Source organism: Triplophysa rosa, linkage group LG20, assembly GCF_024868665.1.
Source record: "Triplophysa rosa linkage group LG20, Trosa_1v2, whole genome shotgun sequence".
In the NCBI taxonomy this organism is placed as follows: domain Eukaryota; kingdom Metazoa; phylum Chordata; class Actinopteri; order Cypriniformes; family Nemacheilidae; genus Triplophysa; species Triplophysa rosa.
The window spans coordinates 12,341,458-12,368,578 of NC_079909.1; the positions used below are offsets into that span (position 1 = coordinate 12,341,458).

General features: G+C 40.1%; 2 protein-coding genes across 2 annotated transcripts in view; both read right to left on the reverse strand.

Annotated features, from left to right (window-relative positions):
- Positions 1 to 258: 258 nt before the first annotated feature.
- LOC130571566 (protein phosphatase 1 regulatory subunit 15B) lies at positions 259 to 5,750 on the reverse strand. Its single transcript, XM_057362644.1, has 2 exons — positions 3,039 to 5,750; positions 259 to 1,581 (listed from the first exon to the last, which is right to left on the reverse strand). The coding sequence occupies exons 1-2, from the start codon at positions 4,899 to 4,901 to the stop codon at positions 1,390 to 1,392; spliced, it is 2,055 nt and encodes a 684-aa protein (XP_057218627.1). The 5' UTR covers positions 4,902 to 5,750; the 3' UTR covers positions 259 to 1,389.
- Positions 5,751 to 8,399: 2,649 nt separating this feature from the next.
- Positions 8,400 to 27,121, reverse strand: part of pik3c2b (phosphatidylinositol-4-phosphate 3-kinase, catalytic subunit type 2 beta) — a 34,694-nt gene continuing 15,972 nt past the window's right edge. The window contains exons 12-33 of the mRNA XM_057361925.1: positions 26,170 to 26,292; positions 25,520 to 25,687; positions 23,707 to 23,818; positions 20,082 to 20,224; positions 17,478 to 17,666; positions 16,748 to 16,841; positions 16,441 to 16,535; positions 15,302 to 15,482; positions 14,704 to 14,811; positions 14,524 to 14,616; positions 14,274 to 14,403; positions 13,890 to 14,026; positions 13,439 to 13,608; positions 13,101 to 13,257; positions 12,858 to 12,967; positions 12,458 to 12,659; positions 12,235 to 12,359; positions 11,830 to 11,947; positions 11,210 to 11,306; positions 10,391 to 10,497; positions 10,047 to 10,175; positions 8,400 to 9,798 (exon numbers count right to left, since the gene is read on the reverse strand). Coding sequence (XP_057217908.1) covers positions 9,607 to 9,798; positions 10,047 to 10,175; positions 10,391 to 10,497; positions 11,210 to 11,306; positions 11,830 to 11,947; positions 12,235 to 12,359; positions 12,458 to 12,659; positions 12,858 to 12,967; positions 13,101 to 13,257; positions 13,439 to 13,608; positions 13,890 to 14,026; positions 14,274 to 14,403; positions 14,524 to 14,616; positions 14,704 to 14,811; positions 15,302 to 15,482; positions 16,441 to 16,535; positions 16,748 to 16,841; positions 17,478 to 17,666; positions 20,082 to 20,224; positions 23,707 to 23,818; positions 25,520 to 25,687; positions 26,170 to 26,292 — 2,980 coding nt within the window. The 3' untranslated portion in view covers positions 8,400 to 9,606. The remainder of the gene's footprint in view (positions 9,799 to 10,046; positions 10,176 to 10,390; positions 10,498 to 11,209; positions 11,307 to 11,829; positions 11,948 to 12,234; positions 12,360 to 12,457; positions 12,660 to 12,857; positions 12,968 to 13,100; positions 13,258 to 13,438; positions 13,609 to 13,889; positions 14,027 to 14,273; positions 14,404 to 14,523; positions 14,617 to 14,703; positions 14,812 to 15,301; positions 15,483 to 16,440; positions 16,536 to 16,747; positions 16,842 to 17,477; positions 17,667 to 20,081; positions 20,225 to 23,706; positions 23,819 to 25,519; positions 25,688 to 26,169; positions 26,293 to 27,121) is intronic.

Genomic DNA, 27,121 nt, shown 5'->3' on the forward strand with positions numbered 1-27,121 from the left:
CAGGGGTGGAAATAAGTATGGAATTGGTGATTCAAATATGGGACACTACAAATATTTGATACTTTTCACTTGCCACTGTTTTTTTTTTGTAGAATAATAAAATAAAAATGATCTTCAAATAAATAACTGTTGCTCTGAACAAAGCTACTGAGCCACGTGCTAAGCTTTAACAAACAGTTTGGGGCGTATGATCGGATGCAGTTTAGTGTACAATTGCAATATAAATATGACAAGAGTAAACAACAGTCAAATTTCTTGCATTACTTTTTAATTTACGTTAATTAGGACTAATATTTCTGTCACAAACCCAAGATGCTTAACTGTTAAAATGTATTACAAAAATAAAATGCCTTTGTTGATTATAGTGATTAACAAATTACCTTTATGCTTCAACATCAAGCATGTTATGTAGTTCAGATCAAAAACATGCATTTTGTCCCTGCATTTCACCCTTAGAGTCAAGATTTTACTGTATGTCACAGCTGCCACAGTTCAAAGCACAGAGAAAATACCCCGTTACACAACAGTGATTCCCACATATTAAGTAAAATGGTTGTCCGATATCTAGTCATAGAGAAAAGACAGTCTTTCCATTTAGGATCATGCAAATATATTGCACTAAGGCCCACATCCATATATCTTCACTCTAACACAGGAACAGTTACTGAAGCATTGCTCAGCTCTGGCAAAATACCACTAGATTCAGTGTGGGTAATGAGTGTCACTCTGGGGGATCGACACGCCCCTGTAGCGTCAAATACTGAGGCCTGGCTTAATCATCTTCTTCAGAGCAGACATATGTTATCTTTGGCTTTGAGGTTACAACACAAGGGGTTTGTAAAGAGACCTGCTAGATGAAAACAACAGAAAATGCAAGTTAACACTTAACATGGGTTATTTTAGCTTTTCTTTTCCCCAAAAAATATTCTTCCACTAACACAATTCTAAAATTAAATTAACATAAATGTAGCTTCCCACATACAGGTGAGGTTGTGTGCATTTCTGTAAAATATCTGTACACCATCAAATAATTATCTAATAAGTCAAACAGTTATTTAAAACTTGGTTTTCTTTTGCACTTAATGGGAATCCTTCAGTTTCTTTTTTTCCTTAAAATGAAATTACTGTAGTTAGGGGTTGAAAGGACAGTGTGACTTGTGAGAAAGTAAAAAAATAAAACAAAATGCATAATTCCAAAATCCACTCAACAGTTCAGCACAAAACACGTGGACCTTTAGCTAAGTAAGGAACCTCAGAGTTTCTTGTATTTGTGACGTGTGAGCCCTTGAAACATTTAAGGGCTTTCCTGACGCCCTGAATTAAATTATTAATATATTCTTCCTTATTCATTGTTTACATTTATTGTCAAACAACAAACAAGGCTTTTAATTAACTAGCATTGAATAGTCTCTGAAAAACGACCAAGCGAAATGTTGGAGAAAGGCAATAGCTGATAGTCTCTTCAACTTCCTGCACACGGCGCTGAAAACGACACCGGTCCCGGGCAATTTCCTCCCAGGGGCCATGGCGGTCCTCATCACTGCTGGCATAGAATTCCTCCACCTCTTCAACAAATTGAACCTGTGAAAGAACAAAAATTCTTTATATTGCTGACCGAGAAAGAGTTTTAAAGACATTGCAAAGAACTGCAACTCATTTAGCATACTGTTCCTTTGCACAAAGTTATTAGAGTTATATAACACTGCATACTGTGTCATTAAAACTTTGCGACCCATATGCTGCCATTTTCTCCTTAAAAAGCTATCTTTGTGCCACCACTTTATGACAGTGACAGATAAACCACAGGCTATGGAAATCATTAAACCTGCCAACATATGGGAATCAAAATATACATGAAAGCTCATCTCTTCTTTGCTTTACAGTGGATTCTCTTGGGAGAACATGGGTAAAGGTTAGAGAAAAACAGACAGCTGCACATTTTATTTTTTTATGCTCTTTCCAGACTCACAGTCTCACTGTTGCTAAGTAACTTGTAATTGCACACTTAATTGTTAAAATAATGAGCAAGTACATGATGGATAACTCCCTCAATCTAAGTGGTTGGGAGTGCTATCCCCAGACCAAAGCTAATGACTGTGACTAGTGTGATGCCAGAGTCATGAAATCCACCACACCATCAAGTGATAATGAGTAATGGGCAGAGTACTAACTCCTGTCTCCTTGGAGATGGCAAAATGGAACCATTGCATCATATTAGAACAGGCAGAGGGAAAAAATAAAAATGATATTGCATGGCTTTACATCATTTTCACAGACTAGCTTTTACAGCCATGTTGCCAACGAATATAGCAAAGATATAAAGCCAAATACAATGAAAACAATGTGTTGCAAGCATTCATTTTACAGAAGAGAGGATTAAAGGAGTTTATAAATACTCTACTTGTTATAAAGACAAAGGCTGGATTTAAGATGAGGACAATATAGTCTTATAACTGTTATTCACCATTTTCAAGGCTCACTTTATTCTTTATTCTGTTTTACATTGTTTTGTATCTTGCTCAGTTGATCCTTTTTGCTTTTTTTCTAATCTACATCTCTTAGGCCACTGTCCCTGTGTTTAATGCCTCAATTTCCTCCAGAGGGGCAATTAAGTCTTCATAGCTTATCCATCTTTAATAATATCGAACAGATTGTGCCTGTTGACAATTTAAATTGAACTTGCCTCAGAAAATTACTTTCTCAACTCTAACACTGACTTTATTACCAGAGTTTTACAGTACACATCATAATATTAAACCTTTTGGTAATTTGAAATGACAAAGTGGAGGCACTTTGTTATCTCTGTAGCAACTAAACACTACAACATGTATATGAGTCAAAGTCAAGAAAGGAGTAATTTTATCCATCTGATTCATTCGTCCATTCCAAACACATTAGTAAAGTGCTCTTAAGCTCCAACACCACCCTTTAATACTTTACACCTTTTAAGCAAACACAACATTACATGACTACATTACACAAGCAGTTTCAGTTCAGAACATGCATGTAATAAGTGTAAACTGATCAAAAGTACAAACCTTTTTCAGCTGAACACCCATGACACCACTCGAGCATGGCCCAGAGGAAATCTCGGAAAATCCACTGTCCAACCTCTCTTCAGCCTCCTCTCTTTTGTAGTTTGGCGTTCCAGGCGGTGTCTTCTTTTGACAAGATTTACGACGCTTCCGAGTCTTTATTGGGGCCTGAAAGTTGAGGAGACTGTAGGGGTCTGCTGGGCAACTAAAGGAGTTCCACAGTTTTAGATTCTCTTCCTCATCCACCTCACAAGCCTCTTCGCTCGACTCATTCTCAGAAAGCGAGGGTGACAAAGGAGAAGGTGAAAGATGGGAGGACATATGCGCCGGTGGGGACTTGGAGACCGGGGATTCTGTAGCAGGGTTTGGCTTGGAGGCTGTCCTCATCGAAGCTGTAAAATTTCTAGGGTTGTAAGGGTCCTCATTTTGGCACAGAGAATTCCACAGTCTCTCCGTCTCAGAGTCTGCATCCTCTTCATCCGTATCCGATTCATCGTCACTATTGACTTCAGACTCTGAAAGGTGGGATGAACCTTCACTGTCAAACCCATCATCATCATCATCATCATTACTGTCCCAATCGCTATCATCCTCAGATTCGTCACTGCAAGGGCTGCCCATGATATAGGCGATGCTCTTGTTTTGACACTGAGGATTGGGCAAAACGGGCAGGTCTTCAGGTGCTGGAGATATAGGAGGTGGCCCCTCGGACAAGGTCTTGTCAGTCTCAGACTCTGAATCTTTCTCCTGTTGCTGAATTTCATCCTGGCAGTCGCCAGACTCAGTATGAGATTGTTCCACAGATTCATTCCCTGTAGTGTTACTGTGTGAAGAGCTGTCCCCGGAGGCAACATGTCCATCTGCTTCTGACACCTCCTGCTCCTCAGAAAGCAGCCTCATACTACGAAGCTTACTATTTGAGTGTTCTTCTTCCAAGCTAGAATAGCCATTATCCTGATCTGGGGTCAGAACTGCCACCTCACTGTAGGTTCTATTACAAACTAGAGGTTGAAAAACATTTCGCTGCTCATCATCTACTAAGGTAAGCTGGTATGAGTTTGTAAGGGATTCCGTGTGTAGGCCTGCATTGTGGACCAGCTCTTTGGAGCACGAGGGTCCAGCGCTGTCGTTGTGCATTGATGCTCCATCATCCCTACATACACAAAGTTCAGTCGTCATGGCGATGGCAGCCTGCGAGTGACTCTGACAATAGGCAACACTGTGGTGTTCTCCACAATGCTGCCTGTTTGTACCAGTCTCGTTTGTATTTTGCGGTACATTTAGCAGCCCGTTCTGAGGGCTGTCCTCAGCTCCCAAAGGTCCATCCCACCACCAGCTGTTGGCAGAGCGAGCGGTCGCAGTATCGGCGCAACAAACGACTTCCGGTTTGCATCGCTCGGCCCCCTTCAGTCTTTTTTCTTGCGTGGTGGACGCGTTCATCAACACCTGGCTGAGAAAATTTCTCGCCGTTCCAAGGTATCCGACTGATACCTTCCTTTGCATGTTGAAATCCTTCTGTACCGTGTCCTGGATTCCCAGTTGGCTCAGTGAATCATGAGTCAACCAGGCTGGAGTCTCCGGGTCTCCGGGAGACGCGCACACCGCGTTTTCATGTTGGCAGTGGAGGTATGCAACTTTCAGTGAGGGGTCGCCCAGACCCCCAACTAGCGAGTTTCTCATATCCAAATTTGACTTCATATCAAATGCAGCCTGGGTTCTTCCTGGTAAGTATTTCTGCAGGAGAGACCATGCGGGCCTGGAGACCAGAGAAAACACGCTGATCCACGAGCTGTCATGGCTCCTGTCACGCACGGACCGCGTGTCCTCTTTAGAAAAGTGTCCATGTGTGCTCATACTTCCGAACATGCGTTTTCCTTAGAATGACTACGACTAGACTAACATTAACAAGCTGACTACTCCTTTTAGCAACTGCTCATTTGCATAAAAGTGCTGGGATTTACAGAGAACTCTTTCATTGTTAATATGAACGTTTACTAAAGAGCAGTCTGTCAAACACAAATTAGATATGGACTGAGATATAAGACTGAGCTGGCTAACGCAGCTAGTCGCAAACTAGGCTTAAATATTAAAACACAAATTTGCGTTTGGCTAAATGTTAGCTACGAGAAAAGTAAAACGGTTCATTTTTCATTGCTTTCAGCCCTTGGCAGCCTCCATGAGTAATTGGTTAATACTCTTCTGGATACATGAAACGGTAAATGCCGTTTATTGCGCGTTGAGTCCGACCCGGCGCCAGCGAGTAACATTACCATCAGCGTCCATATTGACCGCAGTATTAACGGCAACTGTGTTGTCCTGAGGAAAATAACACAACTTATTTCGGCTTGAGGGAATTGTAGAGACGACAGAAGGTCAGGAAAGGTGTTTTGAAGCTGTATGAGAGCAATGTAGACCAGTATATTCCAGGGTAAAGCTCGAAACAAAAGCCATTTTGTCGTCCGAGAGAAGAAAGTGTATGTTCCTCAACTGCCAGTCTTGTCACCGCATTCGGCTTTTTTTCAAAAAATACTATAAAAACGTCTATAACACCAAAAACGAGCCTAGGCGATCCCCATACGATGGGAAAAAAGGTTTCACCTTAAATTAGCTTTAAATAGAAATACTTTTGCGTTCAGGCTCGTTGGTATTCCCGTTTCGTTCGCTCTTCGGAGCTAGCCGCGGAGCTAAAGCGGAGAGATTTCATCAGAAAAGGTTGTAAGGGAGCGTCTGTAAAGTACAGGAAGTCCAGAACGGTTAGGGACCGTGTTAAAATATTAATCTCCCGTAGCGCTTGACGTGTTATACAAGATATTTAGTGCATGATTTGCAATGAATACAGAAAGTACATTTTTAATGCGACACTGTTTGTCCAGTCACATCTTATTACTTTACATTCTGTGAGAACAGAAAACATTTTTACTAATGCAGTCAAGCGTGACTTTGAGCATGCGTCTGACAGATCTATTTGTGGATTGATTCGGAAAAGACATTTTTAGAGAACGTAACTGCATACAATCTCTGGAACTGGGTTAATGTTTCCCTCCTAACTGTGCATAGTAACAGCATAATGTCCTCTTTCTGTTATGCAGAACAGACAGACATCAGGACCCGTATTCACAAAATGTTTAAAGGTACCGTGACAACCCTAGTGCATACTAAAAACAGCATAATGTCCTCTTTCTGTTATGCAGAACAGACAGACATCAGGGCCCGTATTCACAAAACATCTTAAGGCTAAAAGTAGCTCCTAACTTGCTGATTTAGGAGAAACTCTTAAAAATAATGGTCGTGTCTGTCCTAATTTAGGACTCCTAATTTTTTGTGCTAAGAGTATTTCACAAAGCTTTTTAGCACTAAAACTAGCTCCTAAAACTGTGAGACGTTAGGAGTAGTGAAGAGGACTCCTAAGTCACTAAGACCAACTCACAACAATCCTAAAATGGCTGTAACACCGGCAGTCTACCTTGAAACTTAAACATTTTAGAAAGATTTCATGACAATGAGTTCAACCATAAAGACTACTAATATCTGCTAACTGTTAATGAGACAGGCAAAATGCTTACAATTAGCTGAACATTTACTTTATATGAACATATAGTTTATTTGCACAAGATAACTCTTTTTTTAAAATAATTCAAAAATCATGTTGTTTATTGTGTTTTGTTGTATTTGTTAGCTGTATTTTTTAAAGTTATTGTTACTTAATAAAAAACAATAAAAAAACAAACAATTTGATTCATATTAATTGGAATGCACAATTAAAACTTGAATTTTGAAAAAAATCGAGTTATCAGTTCTTGTAAATGAACTCTTCACTTGTTGAATTAGTAATTTAGTGTATATTTTATAATCTTAATTTGAATACGGCAATAAATATTAAAACATTTTATTTGAATATGACTACATTTTTGTTTTAAGATCTTAATTTAAATATGTCAGCATGAGACCCCTATACTATAATATTTCTATGATTAAATGACTGACAGAGACCCATCCTCTATCAGCCAATCACTGTGGTCATAGTCAGTAAACTTGCTGACATCATCCATAGCAATGAGGTCAACCCCGCCCTTTTACTTAGCTTAACATTTATTTCTGTTCCTTAGTAAAAGTTGCTCTCAGCAGCATTGTGAATAGCTTTTAAGTGGAAAGCTCTTAGTATTAAGATAAAATGTTTTGTGAGAATACGGGCCCAGATACACAGTTATGAACCAAAGTCTGCATTAAAGCGCTTTAAACATTTCAGTGCATTTTATGTGAGTGTATAAAGTGTCAGCTTTTTATTTACATGCTATACAGATGAAAGCTTTAAGTTTAATTTTATTCCCAGGTTGTCTTAATTTACTGTACTCTCAGTGGGATGTATTAATATATATTAACACTGATGGATGAGTCATGATTCTCTAGAGATTTGTCTGAACAATAATGAGTAATGTGGAAGAACAAGGTCTACGTTCAGACAAGCAATTAAGTCTTGATGAACTCAAGCCTGATGTAATTCTTACCTCAGGGTGAACCAAAACAGCATATGGGATAAAGCAGATTGTTGTGGTCAATGGCACATGTTTGAAAGAGGGGAACTGGTGTGAATACACCAGACAAACAGACATTTCGTGTTACTTTCATCATTCAACTGTGTTAATTGCACCACATTTGTAGAAATTTAATAAGCAGTGGTTGAAAAATAAAGGCAAAATGGTAGCCAAAGCCAAAACATTCAAATGTAGTCAAATAAGTTTTCCTGTGCATTTATTAAGTGCAAATAAAGTAAAAAAAAAAAAACATTTTAAAATTAGACAGAACGCTTTACATTTTTTCTTAAAATGAAAGTGGGATAAACGCTCATTTATATCCATAACTCACATCAAAATTATATTCTTGGCATACTGGGTTTACTCTTACATTCTCTTTCAATATTTAAATTAGGGTCACAGATGTTATAAAAGTTCCCACACTCTTCTGCACATTGACAAAGATACTATTTCCAAAAATAATTTTCTATTATTGGACTGCATGGAATGGTACATGCATGAAAATGAGGAAACTGTCATATAACAAGTCATTTGAAAGTGTATTTTAGCATGCCTAACTGGAGCTGGTTTGTCTTGTTAGAAAAAGGTATAGAACACTCCTTTGACCTGGATGATACTACACCTTGCTTAAGGCTAATGGATTGTTAGAGCACCTTGACAAAGGGTTTCACCTTCAATTTGTAGGTTACTTAAAGAATTTAATAGGTTCCTGCCATGATGTACTTTTCAAAGGCAAAAGCTACACAAAACAATGCCACTTGGTTAAACTGGACAATTTTCTAATCTCTCTATTATTCCATTCAATATACCTTTAGCTATTTCTTTCTTCTCCAAATTAAACTAAGTGCAAAGTAAAGCAAATCAGAATTTAAAATCTTTACATTGGGTTCCCAGGGAAAGAGAAACTACTGCTGTATATTTAGCATTAAATTTACATGCCATTTGACATTAAAAGGAGGAATGGAAATACTGACAGACTATAGTCGAAGCTTTCATTTTACTCCCTTTTAATGCAACCAAGAAAAAAGTTAAATTAACCAATAAAACTTGGAAAAACGTGAAGTCAATGTACTTGACAAACAAATGCAAAAAAGCAATATTTATCCAGTAGTATTTCACAGCATGCAAATCAACCATTTTCAAAAAGAAAGTTTCTTGTCGATTATGCTTATATACCAGTAAGACAAAATCAATGACCCTAAGGTCAAGTCCTTCAACACCTTTTGTGACATAATCAAGAAATTAAAGACCTATGAAAAGAAAATAACAATCCTCATTCCTCAGGGTTTGTGTCTTTTGTTCAATACAGTGTACATGCACTTCATCATTGGGTTTGTTTTTATGTTATCTTATCACCCATTTTACACCAAGCCAAAAATCTGCATTCACTCAGTTTTGTTTTGAAATTTCCACTGCAACAGGTTAAAGCAAGTTGCCCAAATTAGACATTTGTTTTTCAAACCACCAACTAAGTGTTTTTTCCTTTTCATTTTATCAGGTAAGCGTCACAAGCAATGTCATTTAACAATATGAAAGCAGTCCCTCATTATTAATTACAATGTAAATCTGATACAAAAAGACATAACCAATGTCACAAGACACAGAATAGCTCAAAATTGAGCTGCAATAAAGAAACATCTTAAAAAGAAAATAACTTAAATTTTAACGTTTCCGGACAGCAAAGGATATGGACAGCAGACCTCAAACAGATCCCCACCCCTTGGTTTTTGTCTCATCGTGTTAGCAAGAACCTCTTTCTGTAATCTAAGGTCTGATTAACATGGTGCACAAAATCCCACTAGAACAGTATCAAGTGATGACGCTTCATCACAGAGTCTACACATCTCCTGGGTAGGAGAATCAAAAACCACACAAACACCCCCACTGGGGGAAACAGCCTTCTGAGCAACTGGGCATCTTCAACTTCCCGACCCATAAGCAAAGATGGACGCAAACACATGAACGCGATGGACATCAGTGAAACTCTTCACTTCCAATAGTTGTCCACACAAGTGCATGTCAGTTTTGAGTATTCTCTGTTAGCGGTTTATGTCAGAGCCCCTAGAGCTCAGCTGGTGCCAATCCACCCAGCGATGGCCTTGTATGATGTCTTTTAAGGGAATGATGGTTTCGCCCAGCAGGGTATTTTCCCAGAATGCTCCCTCACTCAGTACTCGCAGGTGAATGGTTCTCTGCTGCAAGTCCCCATGTGGTATCTTATCGTACACCAGCTACCAAAAAAGGACAGAGGAGATTATGTCAGAATCAGAATCAGAATCAGAAGAGCTTTATTGCCAAGTGTGCTTGCACACACAAGGAATTTTCTTTGGTGTTGGAAGCTTCTAGTACAGACATTTAACACAATGACAATACAATATAATACGATTTACAGTCTAAAAGATTCTAAATTGTGCATATATAAATGTCATTGCTAATCTGAAGATTCATGAAGGCAGATCAATCTCATGTGTTGATTTACCATCTCATTATAAGTGGGGTTGCATGTACGTCGGGCTGCCTTGGTCTTCCTCTTGCTAGTTTTCTGAGGGTCAGGGAGGAGGTACAATTTGACGTACGGATCTGGATCCGTTCCGTCCTGTAGAGTTTGCTGAAGAAAGGTGCATAACCCATTAGTTAGATTATAATACAGCAGGGGTTCTCAGTTTTGCATGGCTAAGATTTTACATGAAGGGGGCAGCCCCACACAGTACCAAAACCTTTGTTTTATAAAAAGTAAACCAAGGTATACTGTTTTGAGGATGAGGTCATGTTATGCAACCTGTCCTAATTTAAATATGAAAACTTCACCCATCTAATACTCACCAAGCCTCTAATGTGCATCACCATAATAAAAAGCTTTTCGCTCTTGTACAAAATCGAGAGCTTCACTTCACCTGCCACTTTGCCAGGTACAGTAGCCCAAGACACATCTGGAAAACAGAAACCGTTTTTAGTGTTGAACAGTTGCATGCATGTGTCTACAAGGCATAGTTAAAGTGGATTAAGTAAATAAAGTGATTGGATTTTCTGAGAACAGTTTTACAGCCCAGACTAACAAGACACTAATCTGAACATTAACCTTTACCACAGATCAGATTTTGCCAAGACAGGTACTGACATTGATCCTTAAATCACTTAAAATCGTATTATCTTTCCCAGAACAAGGATGTTGATCTAGGACCACGTCCTACTACATTGATATCAAATAAGCTTATAAGAAAGCATCAATATTTTAAAGTTATTCCAAGGTATCGACAGCAGGTTTTTACACACGAAGACTGTCAATTTTTAACTAGGTGTGATAAATTCCTAGGGAGTGAAGTACAGAAGCACTTACTCGAGTCGGGTTGACCCTGCATTCAGAGTACATGCTGTGTGATTGCAGGCATATTGCACTAGCGGTTAAAGATAAAACTCTGGCCAGTAACAGGGTGCGACACTTACTCATTGTCACAGTCATTTTAATCCAATCAGATGCACCGAAACGCTATTCCATGACTATTACACTAACTCATAACAATTTGACGTGATTGTGGACTAAAACGCATGAACTTTGAATTCATCATATGTGAAAGCATCCACAGTTAATATTCACATGGGTGTGTGCGAGAGTGTGGTAAAGAGACAAATAAGGAAATGAACCTGCTGGCTTATTGTGGAGAGCATTGACAATAGTTCCCGCGCTTCCCGCCCGCTCATCTCTTGGAAGAGGGTGGAAGAATGTGTAGATCAGATCACACTGAAGGTAAGAGGAGAGGGTTTACGTTACTGATGGACAACCACAACTAACTCCTAAGCAGGTACCAAAATAAACAAGCAAACAAATACCAAGACAGGGAGCAGCCTTAGATTTACAAGCGCTGCAATATGGACGCTATGCGAACTGGTTGCACAGGGTACAGGAATAAGAAAACTGAAAGTGTACAGAGTTTGGCAGCTGGTAATGACAGACGTGGCTCATGATACTGATAAGAGACCTGTGGGCAGGCTGTTTACAGACAACACGTTTATGTTTTCACAGAACGTGTGGCTGAATTCCAAGAAACATGCCAGTCAAACTGAAACCAATTCCTGACGGGTAGTATCTTCCTATTGACCAATACCGTCTGACTATTAAAAAAACAATAGTCAAAGTTGGTGTGGTTAATAATGATATTAAGATTATAATTCACATATCTTACATATGTTTACCTGAATAACATGAATAATGACAAAGGGTCCAGTGCTAAAAACCCAGTGTTGAAAGCAAGGTCAAAGCTTACCTGTGCCACCTCTTGAGCAGCATGGATCAGATGCCAAACATATCCATTGAGCGCCTCCTTCCTCCTGTCTGCCAGGGCCTCCCCTCGAGATCGACCAATCCCAAAGCGGCTGGGAAAGCTAAGGGGGTATTACAATACATATTATAGCTACTACGCTTCACGTATTTTTTATACATTATACTCTTTTGTGCTTGACTGCGAGAAGTTTGGCAATGCTGACAGCACTGTGAAGTTGTTTAAATATGGCAGCTTTCATTTAGTTTGAGAACTTATCTCTTCCAGACTAAATAGATCCATTGACAGCAGAATCCTGCATTATTTTCCACTACGGTAGAGTTTTTCTGAAGCTCAAGGCACTAAGGTCTTGTGATATAATTCACATTACCAAAAGGCGTATTATAATACCTGGGTAGTTTTGAGGATGGGAAGATGAGCTGAAGTTTACTGTGAAGCTCATGGAACTCTTCAAAGGTCCTCTGGACTAAAGTTGATCCCTGTTGACCTTCCCGTTCCACTTTCACAACATAAGACTGCAAAGAGAGGAAAAATGTCATGAATGGCATATCGATTATGATATAAAAACGAAATGCATTTGGGATACAATGCAGCGTAAATGCAGTCGACTTACATAACCCTTGCTTGGGGTACAGATTTTAATGTGTCTGCAAACAAACAGACTGCGGATCATGCCATCCGTTTTCACGGTGTAGACGCGTGGAGCAAATGAGAGAACAGGGCGTTCCTCGGAGGATGCAAACTTCATCTGTGCCAGGTTATGGATGAAGAAGTTCAGCTTTGTGGCTACACTGCCAAGACTGGACTCGATCAGCCTAGGACAGGAGAGATGATTGAGATAAGCCAGTAGATAAACGGACAACAGGGCAATCTTTTACAGAAACCGAACTCTAGAATCTCTTCCCACACGCCTCTGAGAACAAACTAATGATAAACTATAAATATATACACATTACATCGATGTAAGTCTCATTTTTCATTCAAATGTTTAAGGTGCTGGAAGATGTCCTCACCTGGTGAAGTGCATGGTAGCATCCGCTTCTGACTCATGCGGTCGCAGGGCATCATACACATATTTCAAATCATCCACATCAGATAACTCGGGTATCCCGCTGGACAACATCTGCAGTCAAACGAGAGGTTACTTGTAGTATTTTTATTTAAGGCACTTAACATGCAATGCAATTCTAGAAAAACTCACCACCACGAAAACACTGATAAAACCCTCATTTAAGCAATAACTGTTGTGGACTCACCAGGCCGAGAAGGTTAAGAAAGAGATGTGCATGTTTCCTGATGAGATTATAGGCCTCGCAACACAAATCCACAAATTCATGGAAACGGCTGGATGGCTTGTCGCCTCCATTGATGACATAGGCCATATCAGAGGTAAACACGAAAGGTGCCCGGTCCCTGCAGAGAACAATAATGATGTATTTACTATCAACACTCAGATCTGCTTTAGTTGAAAAACATTCCAGGTGTTGCAATGCAGAGCCGGTCTTGTAACTCTTAAATGTTCTACATTGTTCTGCCACAACAAATCCAAATCTGGGTCAAAGAGAACTCTTTCATCTTCCTTTTGTGTTCCTACCGTTTGATGCTGCCAAACATCTGCGCGTGCCCCAGGAACTTGCCAAAGTCAATGTGGAACATGTGTCCGCTAGTTTTCAGCATGATGTTGTCGTTGTGGCGGTCACAGATGCCCAGAATGTATGTAGCCACGCAACAACCAGCACAAGAGTAGATAAAGTTTTCAACAGCCTGTGAAGACACACAACAAATGACCGATGGGCGTTCATGAAACAATCAATACTTATTCAATTCTACTTTGTGATAGTGGTGGTGCAGAAATGACACTTTGGCTTCACCCAAATCTCGGAGCACATTAAATGTTTTTAGCACATGAGATATAATAACATGATGCAACTGAAGCAGCGGTGGAGCTTTTGAAATGTTTCACAAAACTGTTGCGTGCTAGTACGCATCAAGTTAGTCAAACAAGGCTTTGTAGTGTGAAGATACCACAAAGAACACAGTTCTACCTTATCATACTCCTCCTCAGTGGGGTTGTGTTTCTGTAACCAATCTGCCAACGGACGGTCTTTAAAGGAGCCAGTTACTCCGTGCTCAACCTGGATCTTTCTGAGGGTTTCTGCACTGGGAATCATCTCTACAATGCCTAAAAAGAAAAAGTACAGAAAAATGAAAATGGAACCTAAAACAATTCACATCATTAAATCGCAGATCAGCAATTGTCTGTCAAATAGGAACAACTGGTGCAACCGTTCAGATAGCATATTTTCATGTTCTGTTTATTATTTACTTTGTACTTACTATTAAGGATGTGCTTTATTGAAAATCGAGGCCTATACTTCCAACATGTCTTAAAGGATTATAAACCAAAGTCGGCACTTTTGAGTCCTTACCTCTGCCCCTTCCAGTAGAGAAGCAACGGAAGATGACCATCCTCATGTCCAGCCCCTCCTGTATCCAGATCTTATTCATGATCCGTATGATCTGCAGGGTCAGCATGTCCTGCCGCAGGTCATCGCCCGACTGAGAGAGAGAGCGAGATCGAGAGCGCTCGAGAGAGAGCGAGAGAACACGACCACAGGTGACAAAGAGGAACATCTAAAAGCATCAGAAAAACCGAGTTGTAACGAACACAGCAGGTACCTTAAAGATGACATTGATGTTGTCCCCCAGAGAATCCTGGTTCTGAAATGAGAGCTTCAGGGGAACCGCATTCGAGTTGAAGTAGGAGCAAGACTACAGAGAGAGGAAGTGTGAGAGACCTGTTGTGACCCTGAAAAGCTTCACAGAGATGTCTACGTGATAGGAAGATGTTGTATGTACCTGTATGTTGATGCCCTTGACAAGCAGGCCCGGGCTGAGGGGAAGTCGGCAGTTGCTGTTCACAGTGAAGAAGTGTTTGACCTCTTCAAGACCTTCACGGAGAATAGCCTGAACATCAGAGGAAAGACGAATGAAAATAAATGTGGTGACCAGATGGTGTCAAGAATACAATCCCCTTTAGGTTTTGGCACAGACTTTGTTCTTTTAAACTAAAAATAGCAAGAGCTTTGAAACAAAATTAGAAGAATGTTGTATTTGACAAATTACTTTTGAGTTACAAATCGATCACAGATATGAAAACGTATGGAGACTTGTTTACACCTGGTACATAAATGTGTGTGACGGGATATTAAAAAGAGAGGGAAGCATAGTGCAAAAAAGGTGTTTTCACGTTTCTATAAAATGTAAATATATCACTAATACAAGAATAATCATTGCTTGAGTTGTCAAGCATGATTGATGGGGAGGAGCAGATTTTGGAGTAGTTGGAGACACAATATAGAAAACATGTGGTTTGATCATCGGTGCTAAATTTGTTAGTGCTAGGTGTAAAAGAGTCTAACTGACATTAGGTAAAGTGAGGAAGGTTAAGGCTGACCTGTCTGGATGAAGGCGATGCATCTCTGACCCGCTGGGCCACTTTAGCCAGTATATTAACCAGCCAGCCTTGCCGATCAAAGTCCTCCCTTAATCCACGACCGGAGCAGCACAGCAACGCCGCCAGCAGATACTGATACCTCACACTGAACTGAGAGTCCTGTAGAGTATCTTTCAGTAGCCTAGACACACGGAGACACAATGAATAGATACCGTTTTTATTTTAAATGATAAAAAATATAATTACATCAACATCCCCTAGTTTACCAGTAAATGACAATAAACATCCTCTAGTTTTTGAGGAAAAGACAATAAACAAAGATTTTACTATGAGGTGTACTGACTGACCCAGGAGAAAATTACTCCAGCTGTACAGCAGATGGCGCTGTGAACCAATGTCACACTCATCTGAAACACTCTTTCATACATGCATAGAGGCTTTTGCATCTGAAGTCTTTATATATTTTAAGTGTCTGACGTTTTTCATCTTAACATAAGGATCAGAGTCTGATCAAAAAGTTATTTCACTTTATTGGCATATGGAACATATCCATTAAAGTGAAATCACTGAACCTAAAAATTGGACTAATTTTAGAAGAGCATTTCTAACTGCACTGTGAGGGCTTTTGCATCTCAAGTCTTCATATACTCGTTGTAATGAAGGTAAATCACATCAGCTATGGTCAAAATTCAATCACATCAATGTAGGTAGCAGTTTAACACTCACAAGTCAGAACAAATCTGTTTTTCTGATGAACACAGAAGGAGATATTTGGAAAAATGCTTGTAATCAAACAGTTCTTTGTTATTTTTCCTACTATGGTAGGCAATGGTAGTCCAAAGTGCCCCAGAACTGTTTGCTTTCGTAAATTCTTCAAAATATATTTTGTGTTCAACAGAACAAAGAAACGAATCTTTTCCTACTATGGTAGTCAATGGTGGCCAAGAACTGTTATATCTTTCTCTGTGTTCATCAGATTTGGAACAGCTTGAGGGTGAATAAATGACAGAATTTATAGTTTTGGGTGAACGGTTCCTTTAAGAGCGTGAGCCAGCATAACCTGGTTCTTAGGTTTCTCATATGCCTAATATATGTGAACTGTTTTTCTGTCCAGTGTAAATCAGAGAGAGATGACACACCAGAAGAGGTAGTGAGCCACTCGCATATCCCCTATGGCCCTCCTCAGCAGAAACCGTACCAGGTGACTGTCCAAATAACACTCATACTTCAGAGCCTGTTTAACACAAAAAGACAGAAAGAAGAGAAAGCGAAAGCATTTAAGAGCTGGTTATTAAATGGGTGGTGGGAACAAAGAAAAGGGGAGCAAAAGGTAAGGAATGTAAAACACAGACAGATAGATAAAACAGCTTAAAGTAAATGAAAGTACAATATGCATGGATAAAAGCAATACAGGAACAGGAAGAGAGCAAGAAAAAGGCCTGTTACCTGTACTAACTGAGGTAGAAAGTCTAAAAGCTCAGGATCAGAGATGGAACCCATCCACTGCACAGCCGTGTGCCGACACTCCTGATCTGGAAACCTGGTTTAAAAACATTGACATAACTCAAAAGGCTGATTCACAATGCAACAACACACAGCAACGTAAATGTTGGTTGTATCATTTATTTACATGGACCCAAAACAAGTCTATAGTTAAAAATCACAGCTCTTGAGCTGTGCTGAGGGTATATGTTAGATGCCGAAATAAAAACCAGCTGCTGACAGTAGACAGTTTTACATGATTTCAAGTCAGTCCAAGTTAGTTTATATCATTGATGATGAGCTGGACCACTTGGGCCACTTTAGTAAACACGATGATGAGCAGGACCACTTCAGTAAACATGGTTACAGCTAAAGGACCCATTTGGCTAAGCCCGTATGACCTGGTTAACCTTTTTTTAAACGATTTTAAGCTGGTATGACCTGTTTTTCTACCATGTAATTCTGCTTGCGTTAATATTTGTAATACCATTAAAGCTTATAAAATCATGTCAGTAATTACAGTGTTGGATGCGATTATCTATCCTGGCTTCTGCACATGTGTTCTGTTGGACAAAAGCAAAGGTCAATTCTTCATGGTCTACTCAAATCAACCCTGTCGCCAACTCGACGGTCAAGCTCCACTTAGCCTCCAGCTCAACAACAGAGTGGTTGACATGGTTACCGTAACACTCACGTGGCATTCAGCAGGCCCAGGGCATCCAGGTGGTTCATGCACCCCCACTGTCGAAGCAGGGCGTAGATGTCGGGGAGACACGCCCATTCCCAGCTGGGTGCGCTGGCCAGAACCAACGGCAGCCGGCTGGCTTCCGCGTGGCAGAAATAACGCTTTTCCCACAGCAGACGCCGGTCCTCTGGAGACAACCTGGATAAAGTAAGTCAGTAGATAAATTGTGATGAAGACATCAAAATGGATGTTCTTTAGGTCTTCATTTCCAACAGTCCCACATGACTAAACAGGACATGGAAAATAACCAAACTGTATCTCTGGCTGATTTATTCTGCAGTGTTTACCTCCCGAGTCAGACCTCAGGGTCTTGTACACCGATGGAGAAGAAAACAAAGACTCCAATAATAAAAAAAAAATGTCATGAAGGACTAACCAAAACGAACTAACCTGCACCTGAGGCTATAACCTGAACTCTGACTCTATCCCATGCTTAAAATGATGCAAAAACATTTTTTTGGGTATTGCCACATATGGTCATATTCTCATCAGTGGACACCAGTTCATTTGAATGACACGTCACGTCTTTAGCCAGGTCACCCGAACCAAACATATACGCTCTTCTACTTCGTGTTTCTCTGACAGCTTAAGCACTCATATTTGGGGCGTGGCTTCTCCTTCCAAGGAGGACAGCCGTAGGGCAGGACCCTCAGATCACATTACCGCCGAGCCTGCTGGGCCACAACCATACAGAGTCATTAGACCGCACCATATACTGGGGGAAGGGTTCAGAAAGCTTTATATGGTCACACCCATGTTCTTCACGGCAACAAGCATGACTGTCATTGGGGGACTACATATCCCACAATTCACAGGGGACTGGAGTATTATTGATTCCAGACTGCAGTTGCCCGAGGCAACCCTGCGATCCATCTGTTAATCAATGTATAAAATGAAAGTGCAATTTAATGGGCTTGAATATCTTTGTTCTTGCTGGAACAAAAGCAATGTATTATTACAATGAATATGAAGTGTACAACACAAAGACCAATTAGACACTAAATGGAGTTTCATTTGATCGCCTGGTGGCTGTTAAAAAAGCATGCACGTCTGCTTTGAAAAGTAGTAAACGTACCAGCAATAAGCTGCACAGTTTGAGGTGTCATTTATATCTGTAGCGTGCCTAAATGCTAAATGTGGCGTTTTTTTCTAAACCAGTCACAAGCAAGTATAATACAAGCATATGTTTTTTAACCTAAAGCAAATATGTCAACACCCACCGTGGTTCATATATTCACAACAAAGAAGCGATGAAACATTAACTTTCTTCTGACACAACCCTGATTCTAGAGTTCACACGTGTCATTCACTCAACCTTTGATCCGAGAGCTGGAGACAATTTATGACTGAATATTTCCAGGCTGGTGTGGCTCCAGATTTTACACTGCAGCAAATGTTTAAGAGCCCTGCTGAGTCTGAGCACTAGCAGCAGAGAGATGAAAAAAATGAGAGGCGGAACGGAGCAGCTGGAGATATCCACATCAGCTGCCTACAGTAACAAAGTGATTATTGTAAAGCACCAAGCCCTGCTGAACACCAACAACATATTTATATTGCAAACACGTGGAATTAAAGTGAGTTTTTGAAAGGGACTTGTAATAGTCCAAATTATGCAAAACAGAGATGCACTGATACACAATTATTCAGAGTGATATCGCCAGATACAGATTCTGAAGATTAAATGAATACTTCCTAACTTTCAAAGTGTTATTAATTAAAATAATGACTATTAATATGAAACTGGTGACGTTTCTTAACATTTTCCCATATACAGAGCACAAATTCATTGCCTATATATATCCTGTCAGTCAAAAGAAGACAGGAAAATGCAGTGACAATCGGCTGTTTTTAAACTATCGGCATTATCGACTGATGCCAATTATTGGCCGATATATCAGTGCATCTCTATATACAACATGTGTTCATTTACAAATGTTTGATTCCTTTAAGAATATCTCCATGTTCGTTCATTTACAGATTGAACATGTCAATGTTTGTAGATCACTATAGAGTCTTTATCGAGTCCGAGCTTCATATTCTTACGCACATCTGAGATCAGCTTCTCAACATCACCGTAAGTCCATCCTCTCCTCCCACACGGACACGCTCGTGTGAAAGCGGAATTTTATGCCGAGCAATGCCAAAATCTGAATGAGTAAAAACAGCTGACATTGTAGATCTGGAGTTCTGCAGCTCATGTCTTCATTGACCACCCTGTAGTTTAACCAGAGTTGAAAATGAAATTGTACTTTTGAATCGCTGATAAACATGACCACCAGACTAAACTCCGTAATGGAGAAACTGTCATCAGCTGTAGATAAACCTTACATATCCTTTATCAGCGTTAACCACCCAAACCTGTTCACAGCGAGACAATATCTACCTCTTATACCCTTGTTCATGGCCGAGCTAGAAAGATCGAATGACATGTAAATAATTGCTTTCAAAAGGTACAAAAGCTTAGCAAATACCCAATGAACCTCATCTAGGATACATTTAGAAGACAGGATTGCACAAGGAAGCAAAGTGCTCTCAGTCAGACAGCTGACTCACCAGAAAAGGGACTTCTTGTGCAAGACGTCGTGTAGGTGCCGCTGGCTGACTTGGTCTAGACGGGAGATGTCGTATTGTGGACTGAACTCGGCAGGAGGGGGGGTGCTGAAGTGCACTTCGAATGAAGAAGTGGGAAAGTCCACCTGAAAACACAAGAGTTTTGTTAAAAAAAAAATTGACCTCTAACAAGAACATTAAACATCCTTTGAATGGGTAAGAAGATAAAAGAAAACCAACAGCTATCACAGGTACATCGTCTCATCCTCACAGGTTTTAAATTTGAAGATTTATGACACGAAGCAATTGAAGTTCACCGTTACGGCTGGCAGCGGTTACCATATGTGCTATATTATGTCAGCTGAGAAGTACAGCGGAGGCTTTCGTTTTAAACATACCAAATGAAACACCACTAAACACTAATGCCAGAGATCACGCACGCACGCACGCACACACACACACACAGCTGAAACTGCAGCCACATGGACCCAAGAAACCATATTAGTGCAATGAAAAAGGTTTTCAATGATCAGACATCTGGGTGCGTTTTCACACTTGGGCATCTGTCAGTCCAGTTTGAAATCCATCCAATCTCTATTGCCAAAGGCCTCTCAGCATCACACTTCAGCTATTACCAGAGCAGAACACACCACAGCTGATCAACACTAAAGTCCCTCATCAGTTTCATGAGCTTCATACCAAATGTACCATCTGGAACTTATTACGCACTGCGCTGAATACAAGACCCATTGTGGAAAGTTCGTTCACGTGGCCATCTTCTTTATGGTCCAAGCAGCTTCATCTTTGTACAGACAATAGGCGAAGAGGTACAGCTCCTTTCTACTTAAATGAGAACTCAAATCAGGATGTTTTTAATACATTTTAAAGCAACAAAGTTTCATTTAAATATTTTTATAGGGCTTTTCGCATTTTTGCATTTTTGCGAAAAGTAGACAAAAAAGTGACAAAAGTAGAAAAAACAAATCTACAAAATGTCTAATACATCGTATTAGTTCCTAAGGTCTACACAAAATTGTATGACTTTTTTATGTATACGCAATAAAACGACAAGATAATGTCTGCAAGATTATAACAATTTTCTAAATAAAAAAGGTAACCAAATTGATTGAAACTTAAACCACATGAAGCAAAACGACAATGGAAACTGCAGCATAAATTTCTTCAACTGAAATCACACAAAAGTTTGCATTTTCAGCCTGATTCTGTGCATGACCAAACAAACAGGAAATGCATTTTTTTTAATAGACAATTTAAAAAAATGTGTATTTTTGCATGCAAAACCCGTAAGCGAGTTAGCATTTTACAACTCTATGGGGTTTTTGGTAAATCGACTGAAATAAGATCTGTGGTTTTTAATCTATGACATAAAACACACCCGCTCATGATTTTTAAAAGCTTTATTGTGTCTTAAAAACACGGGTTGCTAACAAGTTGCTAAAAGCATCTACATCCTTTGGCTGTGACATTAGACGTCACCTCACAAATAATGCAACATAGGTATGGATGGGGATACATTCACGGATTAGTTACTTACCAGCGAACACGTTTTTAATGAAGTTTGAAAAAGTTGTCGGAGGCTTAGTGGTGGTGCCGTTGATGTCGAGCAACCGTAGTGTAGTCTGTTTATAGCCTCATGTTTGCTTTCGCCGATTGTATTTAGGCTTCAAAAGTAACAAATGTTGTGTTACTTTGTAAAGATTATCTTGATAGACAAAACATGTAAACATCATAAACCTTTGTTAATCACAGATTTTTTTGCGATTTTCCAAAAGTCTATAGTATGGGAAAAATACGTCATGTCTGCACCACACCACTGGCTCTGTTACCTGAAAGCTGGGACTTCCTACAGTTGCCAATACGCGTTTACCGTTACATTCATTAATTTAGACACTTTTACCTGAAGCAACTCAAAAACTTGTGTGCTAATGTAAAAATTTGAATACTCCCGTTTTACCAGTTTCAGTATTTATTGGAATTGGTGTTTTAAACTCCATCAGCGGGAGGTAATGAACTACTTTATTACTCTCTAGTGATTTTGCTTCTTGGCTAGGTGTGAATTGTGAAAATCTTAAACAATCCCAAAGAACTGAATGAAAACTGAAGAGCAAAAACGAATGTGAATTAGGTCAGAGAAACAGAGCCAGAGGAACGCCGTAACGGTCAGGACAGGAAGAGAAGCTAAAGAGAGCGAGTAGTTACTCAGAAGTCTTAATGAGCCCCAGATGTGCCATTAGACCCAGATGCATCTTGGCAGTGGGGCAGCTGAACGGGCAGATTGCAGGTCGTGACTGAAGGGAAATCCACACACACACACACACACACACTCTCACAGAATAACCTGAATAACCCCAGCACCTTAATAAGCGCCAGAGCCTACTGAATAGGAACAGGACCAGGCTGAGCTCCCAGTTTATACTGCACAGCCCACTGCCCTCAGACAAAGCCGTGCCATTCGGGTACAAAAGAGGCCTGTTGGCACTGCTATGGGCTGGCTTGGCACACAGAGATAGCAGAAAGAGGGTCTGTATGGGGGGAGGCCAGAGCAGGGGGGTGGGAATTGTACGGAGGCCAGACCGGTTTTAAAGAAAACTATGTGTTTTACCGTGCAGATTCGGAACAATAGTTGTGGGGTGCTGTTTACGATGAAGAACTGGTTAAATGTCACGACTGAACGTATGAAGACACAGATGCGTGTAGAGGAAGTGGTGACTCGTGGTGCACATGTAGGTCTGCAGGGATAGAGCTCAGGTGCTTGCGGAGCGTGAGACTCATGCACGGTTTCTTGCACTGCTTCTGCAACTACAGTGATTTAGTCATAGTCTGATTGGAAATAAACTGAGAACTGTGATATTTCTCTGCGATGCTTAAAATTGTTGTGTTGTAAAGCTAAGGTTTAACAAACCTAAATTACCTACTGGTTGCTGACATGACAGTGCATCATAAAACTGGTCTAGCGGTTTCTGGCGTGTATTCTTTGCACTTTGTTTTGCCCAAGGCTATTTAGATGGGTTTGAAGTTGTGAGATTTTCGCTCTCTCTCTCACGCTCTCTGCAGATCTATCTGACCTACTTTTAAGACCTTTTGCAGGCAGAGGGACAATCCCTTCCTACATTTCCACTAACACACCAGCCCAACCTTATTACCATCAAAGTTATGAGTTAACCGTACAATATACCTTCGATATAGTCAGACACATCAGCCGAGACAATAGCACACATCTAGACATATACATGTACACAGGATTAACCTATAAAAACAAACTGCATAGTTAAATTAATCAAGAATACACACAGATTCTTGAGTTGTTTATACCAAGTTTTTTGCACAAAATCCATCTGGTTTGCATGTGCATATGAACAAATCGGAGTGGGACTATGAAATTTGGTATTTTAAACAGGAAGGCTTATCTGATAATGGTTTATTTGGCATGGCGCAGCCTCCTTGATAAAACACTAATCTGGCTAAATAAAAGCAGACAATGAAACAAATGACTGTGTGGGGAAAAAGGGTGTGTGTGTTTAAGTGCACCGTGGGTGAGTCAGAGCTAACTGTAATGGATTAAGCAGAAGACAGTTTACTGTATGATGTGCAAGAGAAAAAGGCCAACCTGGAGGATGACGCTATCTGGTTGGCTGAAGTTGGGCGTGCTGGATCGAGCGTTTCCACTGCCTGGGGTTGAAGGCCAAAGACCGAGCAGCTTCCTCCCACACGTCAGGACACTGAGAAAGAAGGACAACAGCCTTGCTTAAACACCTAACATCCGCTCATGGATGCGTGAAAACAAGCTGCAACAGGATACGGACAAGGCTGAAGTATAAATACATACTTGGCTCACAGAGTTCATTTTTAACATTTATCTTACAAGCAAAGATAAATATTTGCGAAACGTGATATGGATCCCACAGACAAACGGTTGAGCTAAAATGTCAACCGTACGAAGAACTGGAAAAATGATGTCGTGTCGAGTGCAAATCCTTGTCATTCTTAAAGGAGATAGCCTGTGTCCTAACCAGAACATTAAAAACCACTCGTATGTGATGTTCAGAATTTCTCAATATACTTTGTGTTCTGAGGAACTAACACATTATAAAAGATGTGCTGTTTTTAGTGTTTGTGGTGGTTGTAGGCCAATGAACGATTTGCAGAAGTTGGCCTGTTCTGACGACCACAACATGTTTACTGTAGGAGGTGAGTATCAACTTTTTGAACTTAAAATAATGTCTCTAAAATTAGTGGTAGGTCAAAAAGTAAAAAAGTGGTAGGTCAACTTTTAACTGGACGAATTTTACGGCCGTTGCTCCCTAAGCAGCCTCCTATCGGCTGAAACTGCACTTGTAACTTTAGTGTTCGGGTTGGTACAAGCCCCGCCTATCCCCTGCTTTACGGCATACGTCACGTTTCACTCGTAGCCTGGGAGAAGTTAGTGAACAGCAGAGCTAACACTAAGACGAAAAACCAAAACATCACCATGGCAGAGCCAGCCAAAAAAACCCAAAGAGGGTTTTGTCAGAGGAAGCAAAGAAAAGAAAGCGAGAGAGCGATGGGACACGAGGCAATATCGGACGGGCTTACACTCGGTGGCGCGAGCAGCAAGAGGCAACAGGTTGCAAAACGGATGGAGACCTAGCGGTCCTGCTACTGGATTTGTAAGTGTTATTTGTACCTTTTTTGTTACTGTCCTGTACTTTTGAACGTATTTGTTATTAGTCTGTGTCATTGGCGCAACACCGGTTCACACTAGCTGAGAGATAATATAGAGATAATAGCAGGGCAATGTCGGCTTGCTCACCGGGAGATTGCATTTATTCATTTAATTATTTATTACAATGATCTTGCTTGGTCTAAACACCATGCACTGTGCTGTGTTTTACCGTGTTTTTCTTATTTTCTCCTGTAAAGCTGCTTTGGAACAATACACATTGTGAAAAGCGCTATATAAATAAAATTGAATTGAAATGAAATATATGGTTGCCGGTGTCGATAGCTAGCATGTTGTTGTGTCTCGTCATGAATGTGTGTAGTGCTTGTAAATGAAGACTAAAAAAAAAACACAAACGTGTTGTGGTAAAAAGTAGCAGATTCTTTAGTTCAGACCAGTAAACCGCGTAAATGTTGAACAGTTCAGTCGTTGAGTAGGCTAATGTTGTCGTTATATATATATATATACACATTCTATGCGCGGTTTTCATAGCGTATCTGGGTCCGCCGGGTCCGTCGGCTGCCAGAGGGAATTCTTTGCGCCAGTTTTTACGACACTGTAAACAGACAATTCCGCTTATCAACCACGTGGGGCAACAGTGAGCAGAAGTTGTTCGCTGTCGCTTCTGTTTTCATGCCCTCCAGGAAGTGATACACTTTCCTTACACGCATTACAGAGAAAACAAGTTTTAGTATAATGAAAAAGACAGATCCGTGCTTACTGTCTAAAGTTAAATAAGGGCATAGTGACCCATCCCAGAGCTTCCATATTGCGTTTCTGCTTGCTCTTGTCCTCCGCCCCTCCAGGGGGCGGTAGAGGGGTGGCGTATAGAGTCACTGTCAGCAGCGACTCTCTGGGCAACTGGTTGATTTGGACAGGGAAGCAAACTCTGTATTTTAAAGGAAAAATATAAATAACAATTAGATATTACGCAATTCCAGTCCGAACAACGTCTGATATGCAAACACAAATTACTTTTTAAAACCCTTTATGTACAGAATAAATATATGCAATACAAACAGCAAGTCATGGTTTTATTTAAGACACCTACACATAGAGTTATAAAAGTACATATACACCTACATACCTGAACTTAAATACATTTACAAGGATGTAGAAAATAACCTTCAATTGTCTACCAAAATACTACGACAATACCAGAACTCTACAATAAGGCGTCTGACTATAAAAAAATAGCAACAGGAATCTGAATTGGATGAGCCATTTTAAAATTGTCGCCTGAAGTAATGGGTAAACAAACCAAGATCCAACATGAATTCAAACGTAAGCAATTGACCCGGTAATTATCAAGTACAACGCATTTATTTTAACAAACAACAAAGAGATTGTGCTCAGTTGGCGTAAGCTCACCTCTGGTCCCACACCACCAGGTGGAAAAGATATTTGCTGACTGACTGTTTACTGGTGTGCTGGGGGGCACAGAGCTCCACACTACCATGGGTGAGCGAACACGACAGGAAGAAATTTTCATAGCTGTTGATGTGTTTGGAAGAGGAAGAGAGAGAGACAGACAGACAGAGGGAGAGATCAGTAAATACATCTGAAAGATGACTTAAAGGAACAGTTCACCCCAAAATTCCATAATTGACCTTTTCTCCAGACATACTACAAAAAAATGTGCTGTTTTTAGTGTGTGTGTAGTGGTTGTAGGCCACAAACGTTTTTAAGAAGTTGGCCTGTTCTGACCACCACAACATGTTTACTGTAGGAGGTGAGTATCAACAGAACTCTAGTGCTTAAAGAGTCCGTTTTCATGCCCTCCACTTAAAATGTTCACTTTTATCATCTCTTAGGGTGTTTTTGTGTCCATTTTGAAACTAAGGCTCCAGTCATTCATTGTATTTGCACTTATGAGGAACCAGTACTGCACATTCTTCACATTTTCCACAGAAACAAGTTTGTTGTACAAGTTTAGAATGGTCTGAAGATGAGGATATGTCATTTTTATTTTGGTGAACTGTTCCGTTAAATTATAAATGAAAGTGCTGACTTTCCTATAAAATATGAGGTAACACAAGAGAAGGGTATAAAAATGATGTGCTCATTACTTCCAAAATAAATCGTACATTATGACTCCCAAGAAAACCCCTCACTATTATTACTTTGATCATGAGAAAACCCACAAAACCCACAATCCCTTTGTGATCTGCATGCCTGTTTGCCTTTGAGTTTAGTTAGGGCTTGATATAGCTAATCTTAACACGTTGTATTAGGGTTAGTTCATAGTTGTGGCCACCTTTGTACTCCTAATCCCAAAATGATCCAACATTATATCATTCATCCTCAAACTAAACTCTAAGAG

Excerpts from the sequence above, each read along its gene's own strand:
- LOC130571566 (XM_057362644.1), bottom strand. The coding sequence starts at position 4,901 with ATGTTCGGAAGTATGAGCACACATGGACACTTTTCTAAAGAGGACACG. Across the intron at positions 1,582-3,038 it reads TGGGTGTTCAGCTGAAAAAG|GTTCAATTTGTTGAAGAGGT; the intron begins GTTTGTACTTTT and ends GTTCTTTCACAG.